General features: G+C 32.3%; 1 protein-coding gene across 1 annotated transcript in view; it reads left to right on the top strand.

The window, feature by feature from the left end:
* LOC145303806 (furin-like protease kpc-1) overlaps positions 1 to 24,375 on the top strand; it is a 308,581-nt gene that overhangs the window by 239,501 nt on the left and 44,705 nt on the right. The window contains exons 2-8 of the mRNA XM_080145426.1: positions 19,188 to 19,258; positions 20,534 to 20,606; positions 20,958 to 20,995; positions 21,572 to 21,646; positions 22,036 to 22,104; positions 22,611 to 22,680; positions 23,305 to 23,347. Of these exons, the coding sequence (XP_080001552.1) occupies positions 19,213 to 19,258; positions 20,534 to 20,606; positions 20,958 to 20,995; positions 21,572 to 21,646; positions 22,036 to 22,104; positions 22,611 to 22,680; positions 23,305 to 23,347 (414 nt within the window). The 5' untranslated portion in view covers positions 19,188 to 19,212. The remainder of the gene's footprint in view (positions 1 to 19,187; positions 19,259 to 20,533; positions 20,607 to 20,957; positions 20,996 to 21,571; positions 21,647 to 22,035; positions 22,105 to 22,610; positions 22,681 to 23,304; positions 23,348 to 24,375) is intronic.

Raw genomic sequence — 24,375 nt, 5'->3', positions numbered from 1 at the left:
CTATAACATTATGTGGTGCTTTCCCTCAAGGGGATGCCGTTTACTTGTTTGTCTTACAGTGTTTTACTATTGGTTAGGTTAGGTTATATGGGGAACATGGTAGCCAAGCAGGTATAGGCTCCGCAGTGGTTAGGGCCCCCCGTAGGAGTTGCAAATAAAGAAAAAATACCATACCCCCTCTTACACCTTATTTTCAATTTATTTAAAACAAGGGATGGGGTTCTGTGGTGGCTAGACTTTTTTAGGAGAAAGTATCAAAGAATTGCAGACATCTCTGATATACGTACTTTCGAACTTGGGATAAGATTTCGATATTTTGTATTCCCATTGTCTAAATATTACTCCATTAGTTTTGTGCCCTATCTATGTTAGGAGTGCAGTGTTACTCTATGATCACTGTATTCGTAGCTTTTCACAGAGAATGATCACAAAGGCTCTAGCTTCTTATAAAAGCGGGAAGTTTGTAAATATTTTACTCAACACACTAAATCATTACAATTTTCATGAGAAATACGCATTTTATAAGGCATACAAAACGCTCTAATTTTCGTTCTATTTATCGTAATTTTGTAATTTTTTTTGCTGGTTATTTCATTTTACATATACTTTTATCATTTTATCAAAAAAAATTTATCTTTTTTCATCATTTTTTGGAGAAATTAATGCTTAAACTAAGGGTATCTTTTAACGCAAAATTGACGCACTTAGAATAAAAAATGCGTATTGAGTACAAAGGGGGGATAATTTCAAGTCATGCATGTTCCAAAGATATCTTTTTTTCCATAAAATTTTAATGTTTAGTCCACCGGAGATTACCCTGAAAATCATATATCAATTTAGGAAGATAATTTTTGTAGAATAGTTACTGAATTTACAACTTTATGTACACTAAAAGTATAGTTTAGATCAAAGGCGTGCAAAAGGTTGGTGTAGGGGTTGTTTACACCACCCTTGTAAAATTAAGGGGGATGGATACACCTCCCTAGGTGTCCACCCATGTCCACCCTCTTGACAAGAGCCTACACCCTCAGATACACCCCTCTATAAATTCCAAGGGGGTGTAAAGGAAATAAATTTACACCTCTTAAAATAAAGAGTGGGGGGGGGGGGAGGTGTTTAAGGCGGGTGTATAAAATTAAGCCACTGATTAAGATGATTCTATGCTATCTATTTTTAGATAAATTAATCATTAATTTCCAGACTTAACTAAAAAAAATCTTGCAATATTCTGTACAACTGTACTGTACAAATTTTAATCAGTAAATAAAAGTGATTGACACAAGAAGGAGCTCTCATACATATGTAATTAAACCACAGTTAATACCTCTAAAGATCTTGATTGATATATATTTATAACTTTTAATATTGTTTACAATAGTGATTAAAGTTAATGTTGGGGGGGGAGATATTTCCCAATCCTCTTTTTAAAGTTTGTAAAAATGTATTACTTATGTAATGAAGTTTTGGTGACATACTTAAATAAACTATCCTTGATTTTGGTTAAAGGGAGCTGTTAAAAGTTGTAAGTGTCAAAAAATTTAGGTGGTTATAAATTAATGGAATATAACCTGATATTATTATCATTTATGTACAAAAAGATTATAGATACAGTATTACACTTTTTTTCATAAGTAAATTGAATAGTTTTTTTATTTTTTATTGCAACACAAGGTTATTTGTTTATCTCCTGGTACAAGATTCAACATTATTATTAGTTAAATCTAATTTTCTATTGAAACAAGCATTCAACCATTTTTACAGTATTATCGATTTTAATATGAATTATTAAATATGTATTATTAACCCTTAACAGTCGGGCCCCTTGCCGCACCTTAATCGGTTGGTGATGGGGTGGGCGTTCAACGCTCCCCCCCTATTATCTCAGTTCCTATTAGACCTAGAGGGCTAAATCTTTTTTGTGCAAGTCCCCTGTTTGATAATAAATTTCCGACCTTTTATAAGTCAAAGTCAATTTTTGCTTAGTTCACCTTTTTATTTAACAACCTTTTTTACTTAAAAATTTTAAACGGCTGTAATTTTCTTATTTTTGAAGCTAGAAGAACAATTTTTTTACAGAAAATGTTTATCTTTAAGTAAATTTTATATTAGAAATATCAAATATAAATTTCAGCGGCCGCAGCAGGCGGTCAGCAGGGAAAACGGCTGCGGATCTCTATGAAATTTAGATATGTTATGTTGACATATAAGAAAAGCTTACGTTTAAAAGGGGGACGTAACTGAAGCTTTTTTGATGCTGGGGGGGGGGGGGGGGGGTTCTCCGGAACCACTTGATGAACCATGCAAATTTTTTGGACTTAAGCTTTTAGAAGTATGAACATCTTATGGTTTCAAAGTCAACCCCCTACCCCCATCCCCTAGCCCCCTGGGGCTCAAAACCCCCCTAAAAATGAACATAACCTTAATTTTCTCAGAAACCATTTGACCAATAGGGATGATTTCTTAAACTTAAGCTTTTATGGTTATAAACTATCTCTAGTTTAGAAGTCACCCCCCTGCCGCCTACTCCTAGCCCTCCGGGGCTCAAAAAAACCCTAAAAATGAACCTAACCTTAATTTTCTCAGAAACCATTTGACCAATAGAGATGAATTCTTAAACTTAAGCCTTTATGGTTATAAACTAGCTTTTGGTATAGAAGTCACCCCCCTGCTGCTAACCCCTAGTCCTCCGGGGATCAAAAAAACCCATAAAAATGAACCTAACCTTTATTTTCAAGGGGGTGACTTATAATCTAGGAGTTAGTTTATAATCATAAAAGCTTAAGTTTAAGAAATCATCCCTATTAGTCAAATGGTTTCTGAGAAAATTAAGGTTAGGTTCATTTTTAAGATTTTTTGGAGCTCCGGAGGGCTAGGGGTTGGCGGCAGGGGGGCGACTTAAAATCTAAAAGTTAGTTTATAACCATAAAAGCTTAAGTTTAAGAAATCATCCCTATTGGTCAAATGGTTTCTGAGAAAAATAAAGGTAGGTTCATTTTTAGGGTTTTTGGAGCCCTGGAGGGCTAGGGGTTGGCGGCAGGGGGTGACTTATAATCTAGGAGTTAGTTTATAATCATAAAAGCTTAAGTTTAAGAAATCATCCCTATTGGTCAAATGGTGTCTGAGAAAAATAAGGTTAGGTTCATTTATAGGATTTTTTTAAGCCCCGGAGGGCTAGGGGTTGGTTGCAGGGGGGTGACTTCTAAACTAGAAGTTAGTTTATAAGCATAAAAGCTTAAGTTTAAAAAATCATCCCTATTGGTCAAATGGTTTCTGAGAAAATTAAGGTTAGGTTCATTTTTAGGTGGGTTTAGCTTACTAGCTCTAATAGGAACTGAGATAATAGGGGGGGGGGGACGCCCCCCCCCCTCCGACTGATTAAGGTGCGGTAAGGGGCCCGACCGTAAGGGGTTAATTAAGTGAATCAGTCTGTTAGACCAATGGTAGAAACTCAGCAGATAGACGAGACAGACAGACAGGCAAGAAGAATGATCAAATTACAGTTTGACCATAATAGACAATTCATTAAATAAAATCCAATAGAGAACCTGTGAATGATCAGACAGATGGAGGGATAGACAGACAGACAGACAGTTTTTGAGGCATTAACAAATTAGAATTAGGCTATGCTAGATGATTCATTGAAATCCGAAAAAGAGGCAGTTAGACAGATAGACTGACAAGTGGAGTGACAGACAGACAAAAAAACAGACAGACAGAGGGACAGACAGACAAAGGGGTATTGCCTAAAAACAGTTTGGCTGCTATATGAATCATTAAAACCCACCATAAAAAGAAATTTACATTAGTTTCATTATTTCGATACTCAACGCCCCCCCCCCCCTCCCCAACTCAAAGGGGTTTATTATTTCTTAAAACCAATAAGTGACTTCTCAGCATAATAAAATTGAATATACTTTTTATTTCATCAATTTATCTTAAATAGAACGAAAGTTATAATCATTTTATTGTCTACAAGAAAAATGCTTTGAATAAAAATCAACCTAATTGTCAGTAAAAACGTCATATTTATGCATATTTACACAGTAAATAAATTTTAAAATTGTATTCTATTGTAATGAATAACTTAAGGGGGTTGTATGAATTATCAAAAACCTAAAAAAAAACCTAATTTGGTTAAATTAGTCCACGTAAAGATTGATTTAGTACAGTACGTATGAATAAGTTGTCAATTTCCTGCCAGAGTCCTTGTGTGATATAGACATTGGAATAGTTTAGATCCACAAAAATTAAATTTCTTTATTCATGTTTCACAATATAATATCAAAAAAGCTGCTATTTCATAATTTTTTATCTCCCTTTATGGATTTGGCATTACGATTCCTGAAAACTTTTAAACATTCAAACAAGATAATTTTTGGGGGGGTTTTAATCCCACAATTATACCATTCACTTTATTTTTACAATATGGATTCCTAGGATCATTAGGTATATTGTTCGTATCATCTCTATAATGTAGCCTCAAAATGTAAGTTTGTTCATTGAAAGCATCCTGTAATATAGGATACTAGCGGATGCGTCCCTAGCATCTAGGGGCTCTATGTATACAAATGTATATAGAAAAGCAGAAATTATAGCCTAAAACCTTTCCTAGATTTATTTATAAAAATAAAATAGCTTAAAACCATCTCAGGACCAATAAGAAGACTCACTGTAAAGGCGAACCACATCGGTTCAGCGGTTAGCGAGGTCTTTCGCTACAGACAAAAAAGCTTACTACTTTCATATAATAGGATATCCATACGGAATTCTTTCCGACGTTGTTGTTATGGATGTTGTCATCCTTGTTTGTAAAGGAATACAGTATTAGTATCCAATTCTAATTTTTCTAGGTTTTTCTTCTTTCATAAGCAGGAATAAAGAGAACTATAAATTGAAAGAAAAAAAAATTAAAACATTTACAAATAAATACTTTGTGTATATTTAAGCAGCTTTAATCCTAGCATCGATGGGGTAGTGAGGGTAGAAAAATAGAATAAAACCACCCTAAAACCTAAAACAATTCCATGAACAATGGAGAACTCAATCGATTCTTTAGTTAATTTTGAGCTACAAATAAAAGTACCTTACTACTTTACTTTTTACTGGCGACTACGCCCCTAGAGGCCTCTCGTGGCACTTTGAATGCTTTTTTTATTTCAAATATCTAATTAGAGAAATAATTGGTTTCGTTGAAGTCTCTTTTGTGGGGAGGATAATTTTTTTCCAGGGGCGATTTCTCTTGGGAGGGTGGTAGTACCCTCCCTAAAATAGTTATAAACCTTCCCAGGACCTTTGAGAAGCTACCCTGTTAAGGAGAACCCGATCGGTTCAGCGGTTAGCGAGATCCTTTGGTACAAACACACAGATAAACGGCCATCATGTTACTTTAGTATAAGGATAATAGGATATATGTTTGAAAGATACACGATTTTACATTAGTATCATATTTTTTGTTTGTTTGTACTTTAAGATCTCACAAACCACGGAAGCAATTGAGTTCTCAATTTTAAGCAAGCTTAAATAGGTGTCATGGTGGTTTCTGGCTATTTATTTTTATTTAAATCTTTGGCGGTTCGAGGCTATTTATTACTCTCCCTCTCCTATAGTTAATGAACTAGTTTTATATTCCTTTATTCCAGAAAAGTATGGTATGGTAGCTACCCACCTTTATAGTTCTCATTTGTTGTCTGATGGTTACACATTTATCTACACGGAGATAATTCACATGGATATAATAATATAGGATAGGTTCTTATTTGTTGTATCATAGTTCTATATTTATCTATACTAAGATAATTTTCATGGATATAATAATATAGGATAGGTTCTTATTTGTTGTATCATAGTTCTATATTTATCTATACTAAGATAATTTTCATGGATATAATAATATAGGATAGGTTCTTATTTGTTGTATCATAGTTCTATATTTATCTATACTAAGATAATTTACATGGCTATAATAATATAGGAGAGGTTCTTATTTGTTGTATCATAGTTCTATATTTATCTTTACTAAGATAATTTACATGAATATAATAATATAGGATAAGTTCTTATTTGTTGTATCATAGTTCTATATTTATCTATACTAAGATAATTTTCATGGATATAATAATATAGGATAGGTTCTTATTTGTTGTATCATAGTTCTATATTTATCTATACTAAGATAATTTAATTGGATATAATAATATAGGATAGGTTCTTATTTGTTGTATCATAGTTCTATATTTATCTATACTAAGATAATTTTCATGGATATAATAATATAGGATAGGTTCTTATTTGTTGTATCATAGTTCTATATTTATCTATACTGAGATAATTTACATAGTTATAATAATATAGGAGAGGTTCTTATTTGTTGTATCATAGTTCTATATTTATCTATACTAAGATAATTTACATGGATATAATAATATAGGATAGGTTCTTATTTGTTGTATCATAGTTCTATATTTATCTATACTAAGATAATTTACATGGATATAATAATATAGGATAGGTTCTTATTTGTTGTATCATAGTTCTATATTTATCTATACTAAGATAATTTACATGGATATAATAATATAGGATAGGTTCTTATTTGTTGTATCATAGTTCTATATTTATCTATACTAAGATAATTTACATGGATATAATAATATAGGATAGGTTCTTATTTGTTGTACCATAGTTCTATATTTATCTATACTAAGATAATTTACATGGATATAATAATATAGGATAAGTTCTTATTTGTTGTATCATAGTTCTATATTTATCTATACTAAGATAATGTACATGGATATAATAATAGAAGATAGGTTTTTATTTGTTGTATCATAGTTCTATATTTATCTAGATGGATATTATATTTATTGGTGGAAGCGTATAAACACTGAATGTTTATAAAAGTACAAAGCCAATAAAGATCTACGAAAAGTCCTCAAAAGTTTGTAAGCCAGCGAATGAGAAATCATGCTTTTAAAACTATGGGGACCAGTATAACTTACTTATAACACTTCCATATGTACTTTGTCGTAATTATAATTTATGATATGATAAAAGCTACCCGTTACTGATGGCCGATATGTTGAAAATGTTCTCCCTTGATAAGTTGACAATAAAAAAGATAAATGTTTAATTTCAAAGTTTGACTAATAGTGTTGAAAAAGTCCGGACAGGGAGGGGAGACATTTGGCTGTAAATTGTACTGATAGTGATACCCAAAGTTATATAAGCATTTTCTCTCAAACGTTGTCTTAAGACTTGCCTAAACCTTGATTAGTTGTTTCAAACTAGCAGTGCCTAAACTTTATAACAAAAAATGTTAATTTACAAGGGGGTAATTTTGTTTATTTTATTAAGAATGTCAATTTATTTTATGTTGTTTTACTCTTATCCCTTAGAATCCCTGAGAAAAAAGTATTTTGAACTAAAATGTAAAATAAACTAATTTCTTTCTAGCAGCAAAGCAGCTCTATGGACATGGTATAACTTATGAGATTAGACAATGAATTATAAATTGATATAAATCTCCAATGATGATGAAAAAGATCATTCCTTCTGTAGATTTATATTGGTTGAAACGTTTGAAAACTATAGTTTTGAAATAAAAATATATGATTAAAAAAACTTTAGGTAACGGTTCAATGTCCCTTTTCATTTTTATACAATTCAATTTAATATGGATTATATGATAAAACTGCTCATGTGTACACTTTTGAACCAATAACATGGTCGAATTACTCCAATACTGGGTTCCTTCGCTGGTATCAATATTGCCATTCTTGTTTTTGCTGAAATTTTGTAAATTTGATCCAACAATTACAAATGATGTCTATTGTAAAACTATGATAAATTAAAAATATAACAAAAACTATTTCCCCCACAACTAAAAAAGGAACCATAAACAAACCTTTTTTAAAATATATTTTTCGGTTAGATAAGATTACTTAAGGATTTAGAAAGCCCTGCAGGAACAGGAATAGCCTAGATAAAATCTCAATAAACACCATTATGACTTTTTGGACTACGCCGTTCTTCTATAACTATAGAGTCACACATCTGATATAGCAGCAGTATGAATCATTTGTAATGCATTAGGTTAAGAAGCAGCGATGAGCTAGGATTAGAACCCATTACCTACCCGCAGTTGAAAAGTTTTATTGTCAAATGGAATTATAAAAACTTAAATCATCAAGTTTATCACAAACCCTAGTTATCACATGAATGATGAAAGAATATATCTGTAGTAACCCTTAAAAGTAGAAAAAGTACAACCTTCCAAAAAACGCTTAGTTGAATGAGAAGTAAAAAATGATAAGGGTATAAAACTAAAAAATGCTTTTATTTAAAAGCCTTTATGTTATATAGATAAAGTCATCTCTCTTCTACCCTACATAAATTATTCAAGATTTTTATCTAACAAAATTACCCCTTCAGTAGATTATAGTTATTGGTGTAAATTTTTGGACACTTTTATTTTGTACCAACCAATAGAGATTCCATAAAAAAAACCAAAAACGTGGTTATAACATTCCAATGTCCCCTCCCTTCCTGCAAATCGTATAAAAGAATTAAAGATAAGAAAATAGAAAAAAACAAGGATGACAATATACATAAGTAGCGAAGGTAAAAAATTAAGGATAATCATTCGGACAAAAAATAACTATAGAACAGGGTCATGAAAATAAACACAAAACTTCAAAAATATTTCACTAAACCTTTCAAAATTTATAACGTTAAAATCTATAAATCGATCAATCACCCCAGCAAATAAGCAAATCTTATTGAAACTTTGTAAAAATATGAAGAATGTGAACTTTTTAAATCCTTGAAAATATATGTCGTCTATCTTGAAAAGGAGCCGAGTAATCAGACGGAGGACGGACATTTATAGACAAATTATAGAGTGGCCTCGCTACTAAAAAGATGGTAATGATATCCCCATTTAGTCTTCAATCTTCATTCTCAATTCTTCTTACAAAATATACAGATTTTTATAGTATTATGGCACCTCTATTATTGTTTATGTCGGTCTGTCTGCCCTTCTACCCTTCTGTAAAACTAGGGTTTTCCGATTTTTATTAATACAAATTCAACACTTAAGCATTAAACAATAAAAAGGGGCTGCCCAGCCGATATTTCTCTGAAAGCTCTACTCTGCATACCAAATGTGTGTTAAACATCAAATTACGAGCAAAATTGGGCTGCAGGTAGGAATATCAATTTAGGGTGCTAAGGGGAAAGTTTTTAGAACGTGTTTTAACATTCGTTAGCTTAAAACTTTGGCTACTTTTTTATCAAATACTAATTGGAATGTACAAACTTACAGTTCTCAAACTTTTCAACCAATAAATTTAATCCACACAAGGGGTTGGTTTTTAATTTAATAAGGGGTATAATTCAAAGTGTCGTCCACGGCACTGGCTTATACCGAAAGATAATAATACTACTACTTTTTTTATGGAAAAAATCCTCCTTGTTTTCTTGTTTTTTTTGGGAGGGAAGAATGAGTTTTAATAATTCAGGGTCAACTCATTCATTTTTGCCAGGATCATTGTATCCACGAGTTTTAAGGGATAAAACAATGGACAATAACTTGATATACTATACATTCCAAATTACGATAAGCAAAATTACCCCTTTTGTACATTAAAATTATTGAGAGACACTGATAGTTCATAACTTATTCAAGATTAATAAATAATCCTAAAAGTTAAAAATCAAAAACATTGAGGGCCAGTATAATTTATTGTCCAATTCCCTGTCCCTCCCTGCTAAACTCGCAAATTATTACTAAATCACCAACTATCCCATTTATCTTAGCTTTCTTTGCTTTTATAGAGCCAGGAAGGGAGGAATATTGGACTATATATTACACAGGTACCCAAAGTTTTATTACCGCGATATTTTATTTGCGTACTCAAATCTACAGAAGAAATAATTTTGTTTATTTTAATAGAGAATATATATTAATTTATTTTCTATTTTCTAAACCCTTAGATTCCCCCCCCCCCCCAAAAAAAAACCTAATGAATGATTTTTTGCTATTTAATGGTAAATTTTTGTTGTAACAATGGGACACCTAGCGAAACTCTTGTAAAGGTGTAATAATGGATTTAAAATATACGTGGATATTATGACAAGAGAAAAATTGTAGTCAATTTAGCTTGCTACTTCCCCTGTCAAATATTGGTCCTTTCGTTCTGCCAGTAGGAGGGGATGGAAATGGGTAAAGGGAAGGATGGGGGATCAACGTTTTAGCCCGCTATAAGTTTTACTTTATGACATGATAATCTGGTGTTAGATCCAAGTAATAATAAATCCATTATTCTACGGGTGTAATCCATCAGAAAAGTGTCTAAACTGTGAAGGAAAATGTGTCTAACTATGGGATACAACTTTTATATATTGTAAAAAGATTCATTGGTGCTTTCCCTTCAAGTGTCTGTCAAACATTAACCCCACCTCCCTTCTTAAATTTGAAATTAATGAAAATAAGTGAAATATTTTTTTCCTGAGGGCCTATACCTGTGGAGATATAACCATGCGGGAATACCCAGTACCCATATAATCTAACCTAACCTGACCAAAAGAAAAAAATCCTAATCCCCCCTATTTTCAATTTATTTTTTAAAAAAGAGTAGGGGGGTTCTGTATTCAACAAGGAACTATGAGGAATACGTCGATTAATTATATTCTATAGGGATACCAGGGATTTAAAGTGATAAGACAATGGCCGATAAATTTATGTACATCCTCAGTCATGATACACAAATTTACAGATTTTGTAGATTAATTTTATTGGTTGAAGCGTTTGATCACTCAACTTATTTGACAACCAATTGAAAGTCCATTATCCTCTCTCTCTCTCTCTCTCTCTCTCTCTCTCTCTCTCTCTCTCTCTCTCTCTCTATCTCTCTCTTTCTCTCTGGTTTATATAAATTTATCGTTCATTGTCTTGTTCCTAAAGAACCCTGGTTATTATCTGAAAAAGTTTATCATTTTTGTAAAAACAATTGATTACTGTCTGTTATAGATATGGATTTGGTGTACACTAAAAAATTTGTATGATCACAGTGCGTATCATGCAGCTGTTTTTGAGAAAATTAGATTTAAAAATTTCAAGTTCAATTTTCATCCACTAGGAGTTACCGCACAATCATGACAAGAAAAGCAAAGATTATTTATTTAAAATTTAGAACAACTTTGCTTTTATAAAGTCTGTCATAGAATTTCTTTATATATAATTTATTTAATGCTTAATTTCCGTGACCCTAGCAAAGCAACTGATAAAAATGGCCATGAATCAACTCACTTCAGGAGGGATTTTATGAAGAACTTTATAAAAGCAAACGTGTTCAAAATTTTAAATAGATAATCTTTGCTTTTCTTGTTATGGTTATGCGATAACTCCTAGTGGGTGAAAATAGAACTTGAAATTTTCAAATATAATTTTCTCAAAAACGGCTGCATTTTAGATTTTATTGAAAAGTGAAATGAAGTTACCTAACCTAGGGTAATTAAATGCACGATGTCTAAATTTAGGTTCTGACACTAAAGTCAAAGCACCTTCATACGCACTGTGTGATATATCTAGATGGTCCATCTAACCACAAAATTCGTCAAATTTAAAAAGGAATATCAAATATCTTTGTTTATTTATTGCATTAAAGTTATACTTTATTTAATTTCTAGAAGGCTATCTTTATCCTAAAGAATTCAAATATAATTTACTCCAGAAAAGCTTTATCTCACGAAAAACGACTCTTTGGGGGAAATTGTGTTAGTTTCTATCTTACGTAAAACAAGGATGACAACATCCATGAAAGCGAAGCACTGAAACGGTAGGACAAACGGACATTAACACTTGTATAGTGTCTAAACTGAATAATCAGAATATAAAAGTATAAGAGTTAAAGCAAAATTGTAAGTAAATTTGTTTAAAAACTGCTTGATACAGGATAATGTTTATGGATATACTTTTAGGACTTGACTATAGAGTTGCTTCGCTTATAATATTGTTCTTTGTTGTCCCAGGAATCAATATACCAAAAATCAGATCAAACGGATAATTAGATCACATAAAAATTTGTTGTTAAACAAGGATGACAACATCCATAAAAGCGAAGCACTGAAACGGTAGGACAAACGGACATTAACACTTGTATGGTATCTGAACTGAATAATCAGAATTAAAAAGTATTAGAGTCGAAGCAAAATTGTAAGTAAATTTGTTGAAAAAACTGCTTGAAGCAGGATAATGTTTATGGACATACTTACATTTTTGGACTTGATTATAGAGTTGCTTCGTTTATAATATTGTTCGTTGTTGTCCCAGGAATCAATATACCAAAAATCAGATCAAACGGATAATAAGAACACTTGAAAATTTGTTGTTAAAAAAGTAGAAAAATCAACATATTCAAAATGGACGTACGGACATTCTGGTACTGATTATAGAGTTGCTACGCTTTCTAAATCGTGCCCAACTACTACAGGAATCATCATGCAAAGTTTGAAATCAATGGGACAATTCTAACATGCCAAAATTAACGAATAAAAGCTATCTATCTCGGACGGACGGACCTACCCTAATTATAGAAAAGCTTCGCTTTTAAAAATGTACACATACCATTTTCTAATCTTAACTTCGTGCATTTAAGATAAATACCAATTAATCTAAATCGTATGGTTTGCTTTAATCGGGGAGTTAGGGAACATTGGATCGTAAATGTCACTGTAACCAATAGTTTTATAGCCACGTTATCTTATTCTTATTCTTTGGTAATTTTGTTGAATTTTTATGTTTTGGTTTCACATCAGTAGTGTCCAAACTTTTCAACTAATGATTTTAATGTACGGAAGGATTTTTGGGAGATGTTTATTTATTAATCGTCCATTGTCTTATCCCCTAAGATCCCTGGATTCTATGCATGACACCGTTAAAGGATAAAATCACTCGCGTATAGCAAATTCCATGGATGCAACGATAGATAAATGGAAGCTTTATTAGAGCAATTGTTAAATCTTTCTGTAGTAGATATTTCATACTAACTACTTCTTAAGAAGAAACGCCTGTTTGTGGGCCAAGAATTTTTATTTATGACAACTATTATTACACGTTGACTAAGATTTCTAGGAATCGCCATTTCAAAAAAATGATAACAAGACAGTAACATTTCATTGTGTAAAAATTTGTAGAGTACAAGAATTATACCCTCATCTTTTAGGAATCTTCATGCAAAGTTGTAGGACGACGGAGCTAAAATGTCTAAAAGAAAGAACGGACTGATATCTTTCTTATCTTTCTTGGCTAATCCCTCTCTTCCTGATCTGATCTGCATTCTTCAGAGTAACTCAAGGGGAATTTTTGGTAATTAGTCCAGACAAATTTATAAGAAGCGCAGCTTCTCTATATATTAGCATTCATAATGATGGCTCAGATTTTAAATTTAAGTTTCTTATTATGCACGTCCATTTAAAAATAATAATTTTATAACCAATTTTTTACATGATGTAATTTTCCCATAATTAACCACTTTATAAGTTAGTAGACCACCAAGTTTCATGAGCTTCGCCTTCATGGATGTTGTCATTCTTGTAGTACTGTTAAATAATCTCAATATGATAAATAAACAAAAAATATTTATTTCAAATCTTTATTGAAATTTGCAAAATGGTGAGATACAAATTCTATTTAAGGAATACTATATTATTTTTAGGACTTGATCATAGAGATGCTTCGCTTATGATATTGTACCTTACGGTCCTAAGAATCATAATTCCAAAATTAATATGAATAGGATTATTGTTTAATCCAAAAAGTTTTGTCAGGAAAGTAAAAAAATGTTTCTGGTAACGATTATAGAGTTGCAACGCTTTGTAATTTTTTACAGAAATAATCCTGCAAAGATGCTTTAATTTTAAAAAGTTAGATTATGTTTGGCCAAAATTATATAATTAGAAATGGATTTATAATTACTTGGATCTTATACCAGATTTTCATGTTTCTTTAATAAAGAAAACTCTGTAGCGGGCTAAAATAACGATCTTCCCAATCCCCCTCACTTACCCCATCCTCTTTTCTTCTTCTGAATAAACGGCCCGACCAAAAAATGCGGGGGGAACTTGCAACCAAAATTGATGACAATTTTTCTCCTGTTATACCATCCACGTATAGTCTACATTTATTTAATTAGTTTACTTAAAAGAACACAAAAACGCATAATCCATAAATAGTTCACTTCGGCAACATTTTTTAATCTTTCTCAGAAAAACAAGAATGACAAAATTCGAAAAGCGGACCTGAATTCAAATTCCAAATGCACCTCTGTTTGGTTTTGGTTGTTAGTTTTGTCGTAAAATTGTATATCCCCCTAGAGGCTAAGGGTGGTGGTACCCTCCCACCAAAAAGCAATAAACCTTCCCGGGATCTATGAGAAGCTACCCTGTTAAGGTTAACCCGATAGCTTCAGCGGTTAGCTAGATCCTTCGTTACAAACAGACAGACAGACAAACTGTTATAAAGATTACTTGTATATCTATAACTTATCGAAGAATAAAAAGAAAAAGAAAATTTTAAAAAACATTCATAATTTACGACGAAAACTACCCATGACCCAAAACGGACAAACATACGGTCGCACTCTATTTATAGAGTATCTATGATGATAAAAATATTGTCCAGTGGACATTAAAATGTAAATGTCAGGGCCGTAAAACAACAGAAATTTTCAGGGAGCCATTGGATTTTATCACTGGTTCCATAGACGTCCAAGGGGGGGGGAGGTTAAGTGGGGATTACCCCCCCCCAAAAAAAAAAAAAAAAAGTTTGGACGCCCCTGACTGGTACCCAAAGTTTATATTTCGTTGGCATAAAAAGTTTTGGTACATTTATTTAGTTTAAATTGTCTGGTTCTATACTTTTCAACCAATAATTTTAATCTTTGGTAATTTTGTTTAACATCTTTACCGTCCATTGTCTTATCCCTGAAGTTCCCTGCAATTGTACTGAATCTTATTTTTATTATTTTCTTTTGTAGAATTAAATATTTTTTATGGTTGGATTTTGATTGATATTATCTCTTACAGCACAGCTACTCTTTAATTAGAAAATAATTGTCTACACGACAGTCTGTTAGAAGGTAATTATTCAAAGATTTGAGGAGAACTTTTTAGTTTTCCTTGCTTATTGATGGTTTTTGAAAACATAACAATATGAAATTCTTAAATTAAAATGATGTGTTTAAATAATGCTTGTTATATATGAACAAATGTGACATTTTCTACTGTATATTAATTTACTGCTATTTTCTTTAATAGTGGTTACATCCCTAGAAACCTCTAGGGACAATTGATGGATTGAGTAGGGAATAGTAACCCTATAAATCAATTTTAGTTATACCTATAAAAAGCCTCACTGTAAAGGAGAACCACATCGGTTCCGTGGTTATTAAAATTCTTTGCTACATACTGATAGACAGTCTTATACAGCAGGACATCCTGTTACTTTAAATAAGGATAAATGTTTACTTGTTATTGCTTCGCCACTTATGGATACGTTGTTGTGCTTGTTGTTTTTTATGGTTATGCAAAGGTTTGTAAAGACAGTGGACTTGATTTTTGTCTATTTTTCTTTCCTTGTTTCTCTTTCTCTCTCTCTCTCTCTCTCTATCTATCTATCTCTATCTCTCTCTCTCTCTTTCTCTCTCTCTCTCTCTCTCTCTCTCTCTCTCTCTCTCTCTCTCTCTCTCCCTCTCTCTCTCTCTCTCTCTCTCTCTCTTTCTGTCTTTCTCTGTTTAAAAATTCATCTATTTTAATATTTCCTTCTTTACCTTACTCTCTCTCTCTCTTCTTATCTCCCTTTCTCTTTATTTCAATCATCTTTCTCTTTCACTCGGTCCAATAGATTTATTACCCTAGATATTCAATCAGACACTTTAAAACGTCAAACTTTTCAGATTATTTTGGTAGTTTTTCAGGGAGGGAGGGGACATTGGGCTGTTTATTACCCTATTCCCAAAGTTTTTTTAATAGTGTTTTCTTACTTGTTGTCTGAACAACTTTGGGGACTCTTAAATTTTGATTGGGTGATTTGCTAAGTTGGGTGTCCAACAAATTATTATCTGCAGAAGGGGTAATTTTGTGTATTAGGATTGGATATGTACATCAATTTATCGGCCATTGTCTTATTCCATTAGATCCCTGGATTGTTCCAGCAATATGTTCCTTTTGGTCTAACTAAGATATTTGGGATCAAGACTTTTTATATCTATTGTGAAGGGGTAAAGTGAAAAGGGGAGCGTGCTCTATAAATTTTCAGTAGCGATTATAGTTGAAACGAGTAGCGCGCACAGGTTGCCAACTTCATTTCAGATGGAATCTTTTCTTAGTCATGAGTAAAATTCAATGGACGATAAATTGATGTAGGACCACAATGACAATAGACAAAAATACTCATTCTTAAGTTTAAGCTATAGGTTTAAAAGTTAGGGTATTACTCTTAATGAACTAACTTATCTAAATACCCAAAGTTTTTAGGCAAATTTATTAGAAATCGTCATTATAACGTTGGGTAATAGTGAAATTAACAATCTAATGCCCCCCCCCCCCCTTCTCTCTCTCTCTGTTTTAACACATTTAATAAAAGTAAGTCAATTTACCACCCTTTTTTGCATGACCAATATCCTAACGCCCCGAATCTTTATTTCACCGTGTTTTACCTGTTTATATACAAATGCATTCCCCCATTTCCTATATGTCCATAATGTACTCAACTGGCTGCGCTATAAGTTGATGAAGTTTTTTGGCATGCAATTGCACAAGGTTCTGTCAGGGGAGGATGTTATATTTACTTCTTGCAGGGGGGTGGAGGGGGGGTAAAAGAAAGAGAGTGTAAGACAGAACAAATAAGATGCTATCAAAATAGTGTGACTTGACACCTTCCTCGGCTGTTTTAGGGGTGTATCATAGGGTTGAAGAACCATAGACATTGGAGTTGATTTTGCTTGAGTCCAAGCTTTTTTTTTTGGGGGGGGGGGGTAATCTTCCTTTACCCACCCCCTTGGATGTCCCTGTTTTTCTGCATTATTAAAATAAACCAATTCAAAAGCGGTCGATGACAAATTAATGCCCCGCTGTATCATGGGATGGGGGCGTGATTGAAATGTGTAGTATACTCCTTTGATTAAACTCAATTTACGGGTTTTTATATAATTGCAACGTAGTTATAAGACTTTTGGTAGCAATAAATTGAGACGTTGGGTATCCCTCTAACTGAACCGATTTTTGATTAGTCAACGGTCTAAATTTGTCTCGGCCAGGATATGATTAAAAGCCTAAATCGGCCAAGGAATAGCCGAGTACAATATTTTTAAACTTAAAAAATTAAAAATAAAGAGCTAAATGATTTATTGCGTCTTTCTCTTTTTATCGACAGACGCACTTGGATATATTATTTTCATAATTAATTATATGTATTTCCCATGTTAACGTCACCTTATGTGTAAATTTGGTGAGCTACATTATTGAATAGCGTTGTTAAGTTAGGATGGAAGAATTTTGTAATGAAAGCAAAAGTGGGGTAGAGGATAAGGGATGGGGTAAAACGGGTTATCATAATGTTTTATTTTCTTGACTTTAAGTTAAACTCTATCTCAAAAGCCCTCAAAATAATTAGTAGGGTGTAGGTAGAGTTTCCTTTCGAATATATAATTTTTATATATTTTTCATGAATTGGTATCACAGCGATTTAAAGGTTGGCAACCCATAACTTCGTAAAGAGCGATCTTAACGCCAGCAGTTGAGTGGCGCTTGAGAAAGCACAACAGACAACCCACACATCATACAGGAGCAATCAAGATTTCTATTCTTCAGACGAATTCTCCCTCCCTCTCTCCCTCTATCTCTCTCTCTCTGTATCTATCTCCCTCGTTATTATGTCTCGCATCCCACTCAGCGTGAGATATTTTTGGTGAACTTTCTTAATTTTGAGAATAATCTTTGTGTGTGAGTTAGTTAACATCAAGTTTCTGTGATTCTTAATTTAAATGAAGGGCAAATGGGGAGTGATATTTAATCTAATGATTACTAATTTTGCTTCAAATTTACCATCCAATGTATATTGTATACAGCGTTTTTTCTTTATGATTTTATTGCTTTTAAAAACAGTTTCAGTTTTAGGCAAAATAGTTCCTTTTTTTGGATGAAAAATCACTTTCCAAATGAAAAAAAATTGTTGCACAATTTTAAAAAATTACAGTGAAATGTGAAAAAAATGAATTAATTTAAAGTTCAGTTTTAATCAAGTTATTTTATTGCAAAATACATTGCAATTATAACGTAGTTGTTATTTTTTAAAAATATTTACAAATGTTTCTCGGAAACAGAATTCTAGTGTTTAAATGAATTATTGTTGAAATACGTTAAATCTTTAGAAACTAATAGTAATAGTAATTACATAAACTTGGTTAAGTCGACTTTTGGCTTTGACGATTGTTAGGACTTAGAAAAAAAAAACATACAAAATTTTAAATAAGTAGAAATGTTTTTTTTTTAATAGTTATGGTCCTATGGACTTTCAAAATAGCAAACCCCCTTTAATATGCAAAAGTGACAAAGAAACTTAACAGAGACATCAAAATATTTTAAAGTGCAAGGAACGTACTTATGCTGAATGTATCTTAATTATTATTTGTGGTCAAAGGCACAAAGCCACTGATTAAAAGGGATAAGACAATGACCGCTAAATTTTGAAAAAAATATTAGACCTAACTTTATCGACGCTTCTTATTATGTCCAGAGAAGTTTTTTGTTATTTCTTTTTTAGGTGGTGGGATAACTCCACCATCACGAACTAAATGACCCCCCCCCCCCTCCAATTTATTTTTTAAAACTTAATTGAAAGAATAAAAACATAAGACAATTGAATTTAAGACTCAAAAAACTAAATTACCTGTTCTATAAGATTAAGATTATTGGTTGAAAAGTTTAGACTTTTCAAATTTGAACCAACAAATAATGCTTTAATAAAAGTTAAACCAGTGAACAAAAGAGAATGATTATAAAACTTGTAATAACATCTTTTAACAGTTATAAATCTATCTCAACCATAACATAATAGTTTATAGTCCAATGTCTTCTCACACCTTGGTTTCACCATTTATGAATGTTATCATCCTTGTTTAGATGTTAGATGAACATTAAAACAAGTTTAAAATGTGGATTTTTTTCTGTTGGGTGATATTATCAACTGTTAGTAAAGGTTTGTACTTTGCCATATCAATGTCTATCTATCTACATATCTATCTATCTATCTATCTGTCTGTCTATCTATCTATCTGTCTGTCTGTCTATCTGTCTGTCTGTCTGTCTGTCTGTCTGTCTGTCTGTCTTTCTATCTAGTATCTGGTGGCAAAACAATTAAACTATCTTTCTGTCTGTCTATCAATATATCTACCTATCTATCTATATGTCTGTCTATATATCTATGTATCTAGGAGATAGCTGGATAGCATTAGAATGTGTGATACAATAATCTGATGACAAAAACAATTGAAACTATCAATTTATCTATCAGTTTATCTATGATATGATATGATATGATATGATATTTAATCCTGTGCAACTGCGCGCCTCTTGCACGGCAGCTTGCAGGCCTACATGACCATTTGCACCAACATACATTACATTAATGGCCTTAATAATAACCTAATTAATTACAAAATTTTAAGTTAGGGGCGCTAACTCGCTGCTGGTGCCAGTACAGCGAGTTAGCAACAAATATGTTTATTAAAAATTATAAATGTATAGATGTATATCTATCTATCCATCTAGGAGATAGCTGGCTAGCATCAGAATCTGTGATGCAAGTACCCGGTGGCAAAAACAATTAAACTATCTATCTATCTACCTGTCTATCTATCTATCTGTCTATCTATCTATATATCTATCTACCTATGTATCTAGGAGGTAGCTGGCTAGCATCATAATGGGCGATACAAGTACCTGGTGGCACAAACAATTTAACTATCTATCTATCTGTGTATATATCTATCTATCCATCTAGGAGATAGCTGGCTAGCATCAGAATGTGTGATACAAGTACCTAATGGTAAAACAAATAAACTGTCTATCTTTATATCTATCTACCTATCTATCCATCTATCTCTCTATCTGTCTATCTATCTATGTATCTAGGAGATAGCTGGCTAGCATTAGAATGTGTGAAACAATAATCTGATGGCAAAAACAATTAAAACTATCAATTTATCTATCTGTCTATCTATCTATCTATGTATCTAGGAGATAGCTGGCTAGCATCAGAATGGGTGATACAAGTACCTGGTGGCAAAAACAATTAAACTATCTATCTATTTATCTATCTGTCTATCTATCTATGTATCTAGGAAATAGCTGGCTAGCATCAGAATGGGTGATACAAGTACCTAATGGCAAAACAAATAAACTGTCTATCTTTATATCTATCTACCTATCTATCCATCTATCTCTCTATCTGTCTATCTATCTATGTATATAGGAAATAGCTGGCTAGCATCAGAATGGGTGATACAAGTACCTGGTGGCAAAAACAATGCATCTATAGTAGCAAGGAAAATTAAACATTATACTACAAAACTTTTTAAGAGATTTAACTGTACATCGTTTCTGTTGGAAAGAGTCAATCAATAATTGAGTGAGTGATTCATAAAGCCAGTGAGGGAAGAGGATAAATGTAGAAATGCTAATGTACAAATAAGACACAAAAAAACATAATCAAAATTTAATCTTGTAATTGACTCAAATACTTTGCTAAGATCTTTAGGTTCAAAGCATACTTGTGAAATAATAAATTGGGTAGGACTGCTTTCCTTTAAATGCCTCACATTCCTTGTGAATCACTGTGCACGCCACTGATATAAATTTGTTTTTATTATATAAGTGTAATGTTTGTATTCTAATAGAAATTTAAACCTAGTCCTTCTAGATGAAGTAATTCCAGGTATGATACTTAAAACCTGTACAAATATTGTCTGTTTGTGTTTGTCTGATCTACTGTCTGTTATGTATGATTTGTAACATGTATGTACGAATGTCTCGATTTCCGTATGTTTGTCTGTATTTCTGTCTGTTCAAATTTCTGTATTTCAGTCTGTTTTTCTGTCTGCATGTCTGTCTGTATGTCTGTCTGTCTGTATTTCTGTCTGTCTATATGTCTGTCTGTTTATATGTCTTTATATATGTCTTTTTAATATGTCTGTCTGTTCGTATGTTTTTATTTCTATATGTCAGTCTGTATTTCTGTCTGTATGTATGTCTGTGTTTATGACTATCTGTATGTATGTCTGTTTGTATTAATGTATGTCTGTATATATTTCTGTCTGTCTTTATTTCTGTATGTCAGTCTGTATTTCTGTCTGTATGTGAGTCTGTATTTCTGTCTATCTGTATGTTTGTCTGTCGGTATTCCTGGCTTTAATTCTGCATGTCAGTCTTCCTGTATGTCTACCTGTCTTATATATATCTTTATATCAGTCTGTAAGTTTAATCATATTCTAACCATATTATTATTTTTTAGATTCAGATTTATATCATCTACGACCGCACAGACTTAATAAGAGAGATATAGACCATTCTAGTCTTATTCAAAAGGGTAAGGTTTGCTTTGAAAGCGATTCTACTTTATACTTAGAGTCCATTTATCAGTAAATTAAGTTTATTAAACTGTAACTTCGAGACCGATTTTTGAAACTTTGAAATTGAAAGTTAGATCCAAATTTCATATTCAGTGATTTATTGACGACACCTAACAAAACAAGGCTTTATTGCACGATTTTATGTTCATAAAAAAATAACAAGATCATCCCATCTTTAGATTTTAAAATTCTTATTTGAACAATCTTATCAAGGATTTTGAAAAGTATTAAAAGTTTTTAGAGAAATCATGTTCATACAATTTTGTATACCAGAATAATTTACAGTCCAATGTTATATTCCTTGCTGCTATTAATGAAAAATCATTTAAAATATTATTGTTTTTAGCTGAGTTATTAGGAGTAAAAATAACCCCTCAAAAACTGCTATCAAGAAAGAAAAGAGACAATTTTGAAGGTATTTCTTTATGTTTTATAACAACAAAATTTTCTACATATTTGGTTTGTCTGTCTGTCTGCAAATAGATACTCAGTTGTTAAATTTAGGCATGCTAGGATTAACTTTTTTTTATTCAGGGAGAATACTGTAACTCAGGTCTAATCAGTCCATACTCAATAAATCATAGTAGCCCCAATGATTCCTATGTCTTATACCTGCAAGTCCCTGACGATCAATTTAACTCAAAGGGCCTTGTCAACCACTGACCCCCACCCAAATTACTTTGAACCTAATAGAAAACAAGGAAAGTAGGTAGTTTTTCATTTGTTTGTTTATTATTTGAGGTAAGGTTGGGGTATATTGGGTACTGGGTAGCCCCGCAAGGTTAGGTATAGGCCTCGAAGGGGCTAGGAATAAGAAAAAACTACATCCTTTCCATATTTTCGATTTAATAAAATAATAAGGTAGGAGGGGGTCAGTGCTCGTAAGGCACTTTTAGGGAAAGCAACCATTTTATAATTTAGATGAGCCTGTAGTGACTGGAGAACGGGTATGCTTTGTATCAACTCTGCCCACTGAAAATACACCATCTAGGCACCAAATCAAATTCATATACATACAAAAATTTAATATCTTAAAAATCGACGTAAGATATTTTTTTGCTGATTTGACCAGTGGGGATTTCCCTGAAAATCTAAAGCTTCTAGTAGCTAGACATGCAGTATTTACTTAAATGATATAGAAAAATAAAAATAAAATATTTATTTAAATTCTTATATTTCTTTTCTTAGGGGAATATAAGAATAAGAAACAATTTTCTTTGTAATAAGAAATAGATTTACTACACTAGATGGTCAATCAAAGAACTAATTGCAACCAAATTAATTTCTAGCAGACGAAACTGTTCCTTAAGAGTCAGGCAACCTTCCGCACCTTAATTGTTCGTGGAGGGGGGGGGGGGGCGTTGAATGCATCTCACCCTAATATCTCAGCCCCCATAAGAGATAGTACTTGACAACTGAAAAAAAACGGAGGGGGGGGGGGAATGGGTGGTGGGAGTTTAAATCGTTAAACACATGTATATTTTCCAACAAATAATGTTTTTATATTATTTCTCTTCTTTGTTTGTGTTCCTATTGGTTTGACAAAGTGATAAATCATCTAGACGTCCTAAATCTATTGAATAAGAATTTGATTTGACTTAAACTTTTTTGTCAGGAGATGTGTGTTTCCATTCAGATACAATGGAGTTCTGTATCAGGCACATCAAGACAGATGGATAAAATGATCTAGTGCAGTTTACGGTAAAATGTTCCTGGTAATGATTATCTACAAAGCTGTATGAAATTTAAAGGCTGCTAGCTGCCAAACGGCTCAACGTACATATCATGCCCGCGTTTTAAGCGGCTTAAGAAGGTGTACAAATAATCTGAAATAACAAAGATCTAATGATGCACAGGGAAAGCTTCACAGAATAAAAAGTTAAGGTGCACTGGGAGATAACTGTGCATTATTGATTAATGACTATTCCGGATTATTTGTAGGCCTTCTTTTATCGGTTAAAATTTTGTGCGAGCTTAATCTATAAATTCTACTATTTGGCCATTAATAGTTATTTCTCGCATCGTATTATAAACGGTTTTCCGCGGATATAGAAAGTACAATTATGAGAATAAAACTAGTTTTTTTAGCCCCGTGGTGCCGAAGGCACCGGCTAAAAAACTGGTTTTAATCTTATGATTGTACATTTCTATATTCGTAGAAAGCTGGATATAATACGATGCTAGACATAGTTTTTTCGTATGGATGAGAACCGGTTCCTATCCACCGGATTCGAATGAATACGAGAAAAGCCTTTAAAGTTTTTGAGATAATCGATACCAGGTACATTTTACCGTGAACTGCACTTGAGCCGAATAAAATATGAATAAAAAGGACAATTGTGTTTATAACTAGCGCAGCAATAACAATTTAACAAAGGTTTTAATTCTATGAATATTTGCATTTCTTTTTTAATGCTCGTTCGTTATTCATAAACAATGGATTCAAAATAGTTTGTTCTTATGTGTATCTAGCCGATTTTCGTCGGATTTTACACTTTTAAGTCGTTTGAAGGACTATTTTCCAAAGTAGTAAGATGTCTGTCTTCATGAACTTTTGAGTCAATGACATTCTGTAGGAAAGCAGGACAGACGGACAGACTTGCTGATATGCTCTATTTATAGAGTTGATCTGCATCTAAAAATGAATAAATGTAAAAAAAAAAGATTCTAATATTTCATTTCTTTT

Source organism: Acartia tonsa, chromosome 13 (assembly GCF_053477335.1).
Source record: "Acartia tonsa isolate MP-2025a chromosome 13, ASM5347733v1, whole genome shotgun sequence".
NCBI classification, from domain to species: domain Eukaryota; kingdom Metazoa; phylum Arthropoda; class Copepoda; order Calanoida; family Acartiidae; genus Acartia; species Acartia tonsa.
Note: the sequence above shows the minus strand (reverse complement) of the source record. Positions and strands in the feature narration are given on the sequence as shown.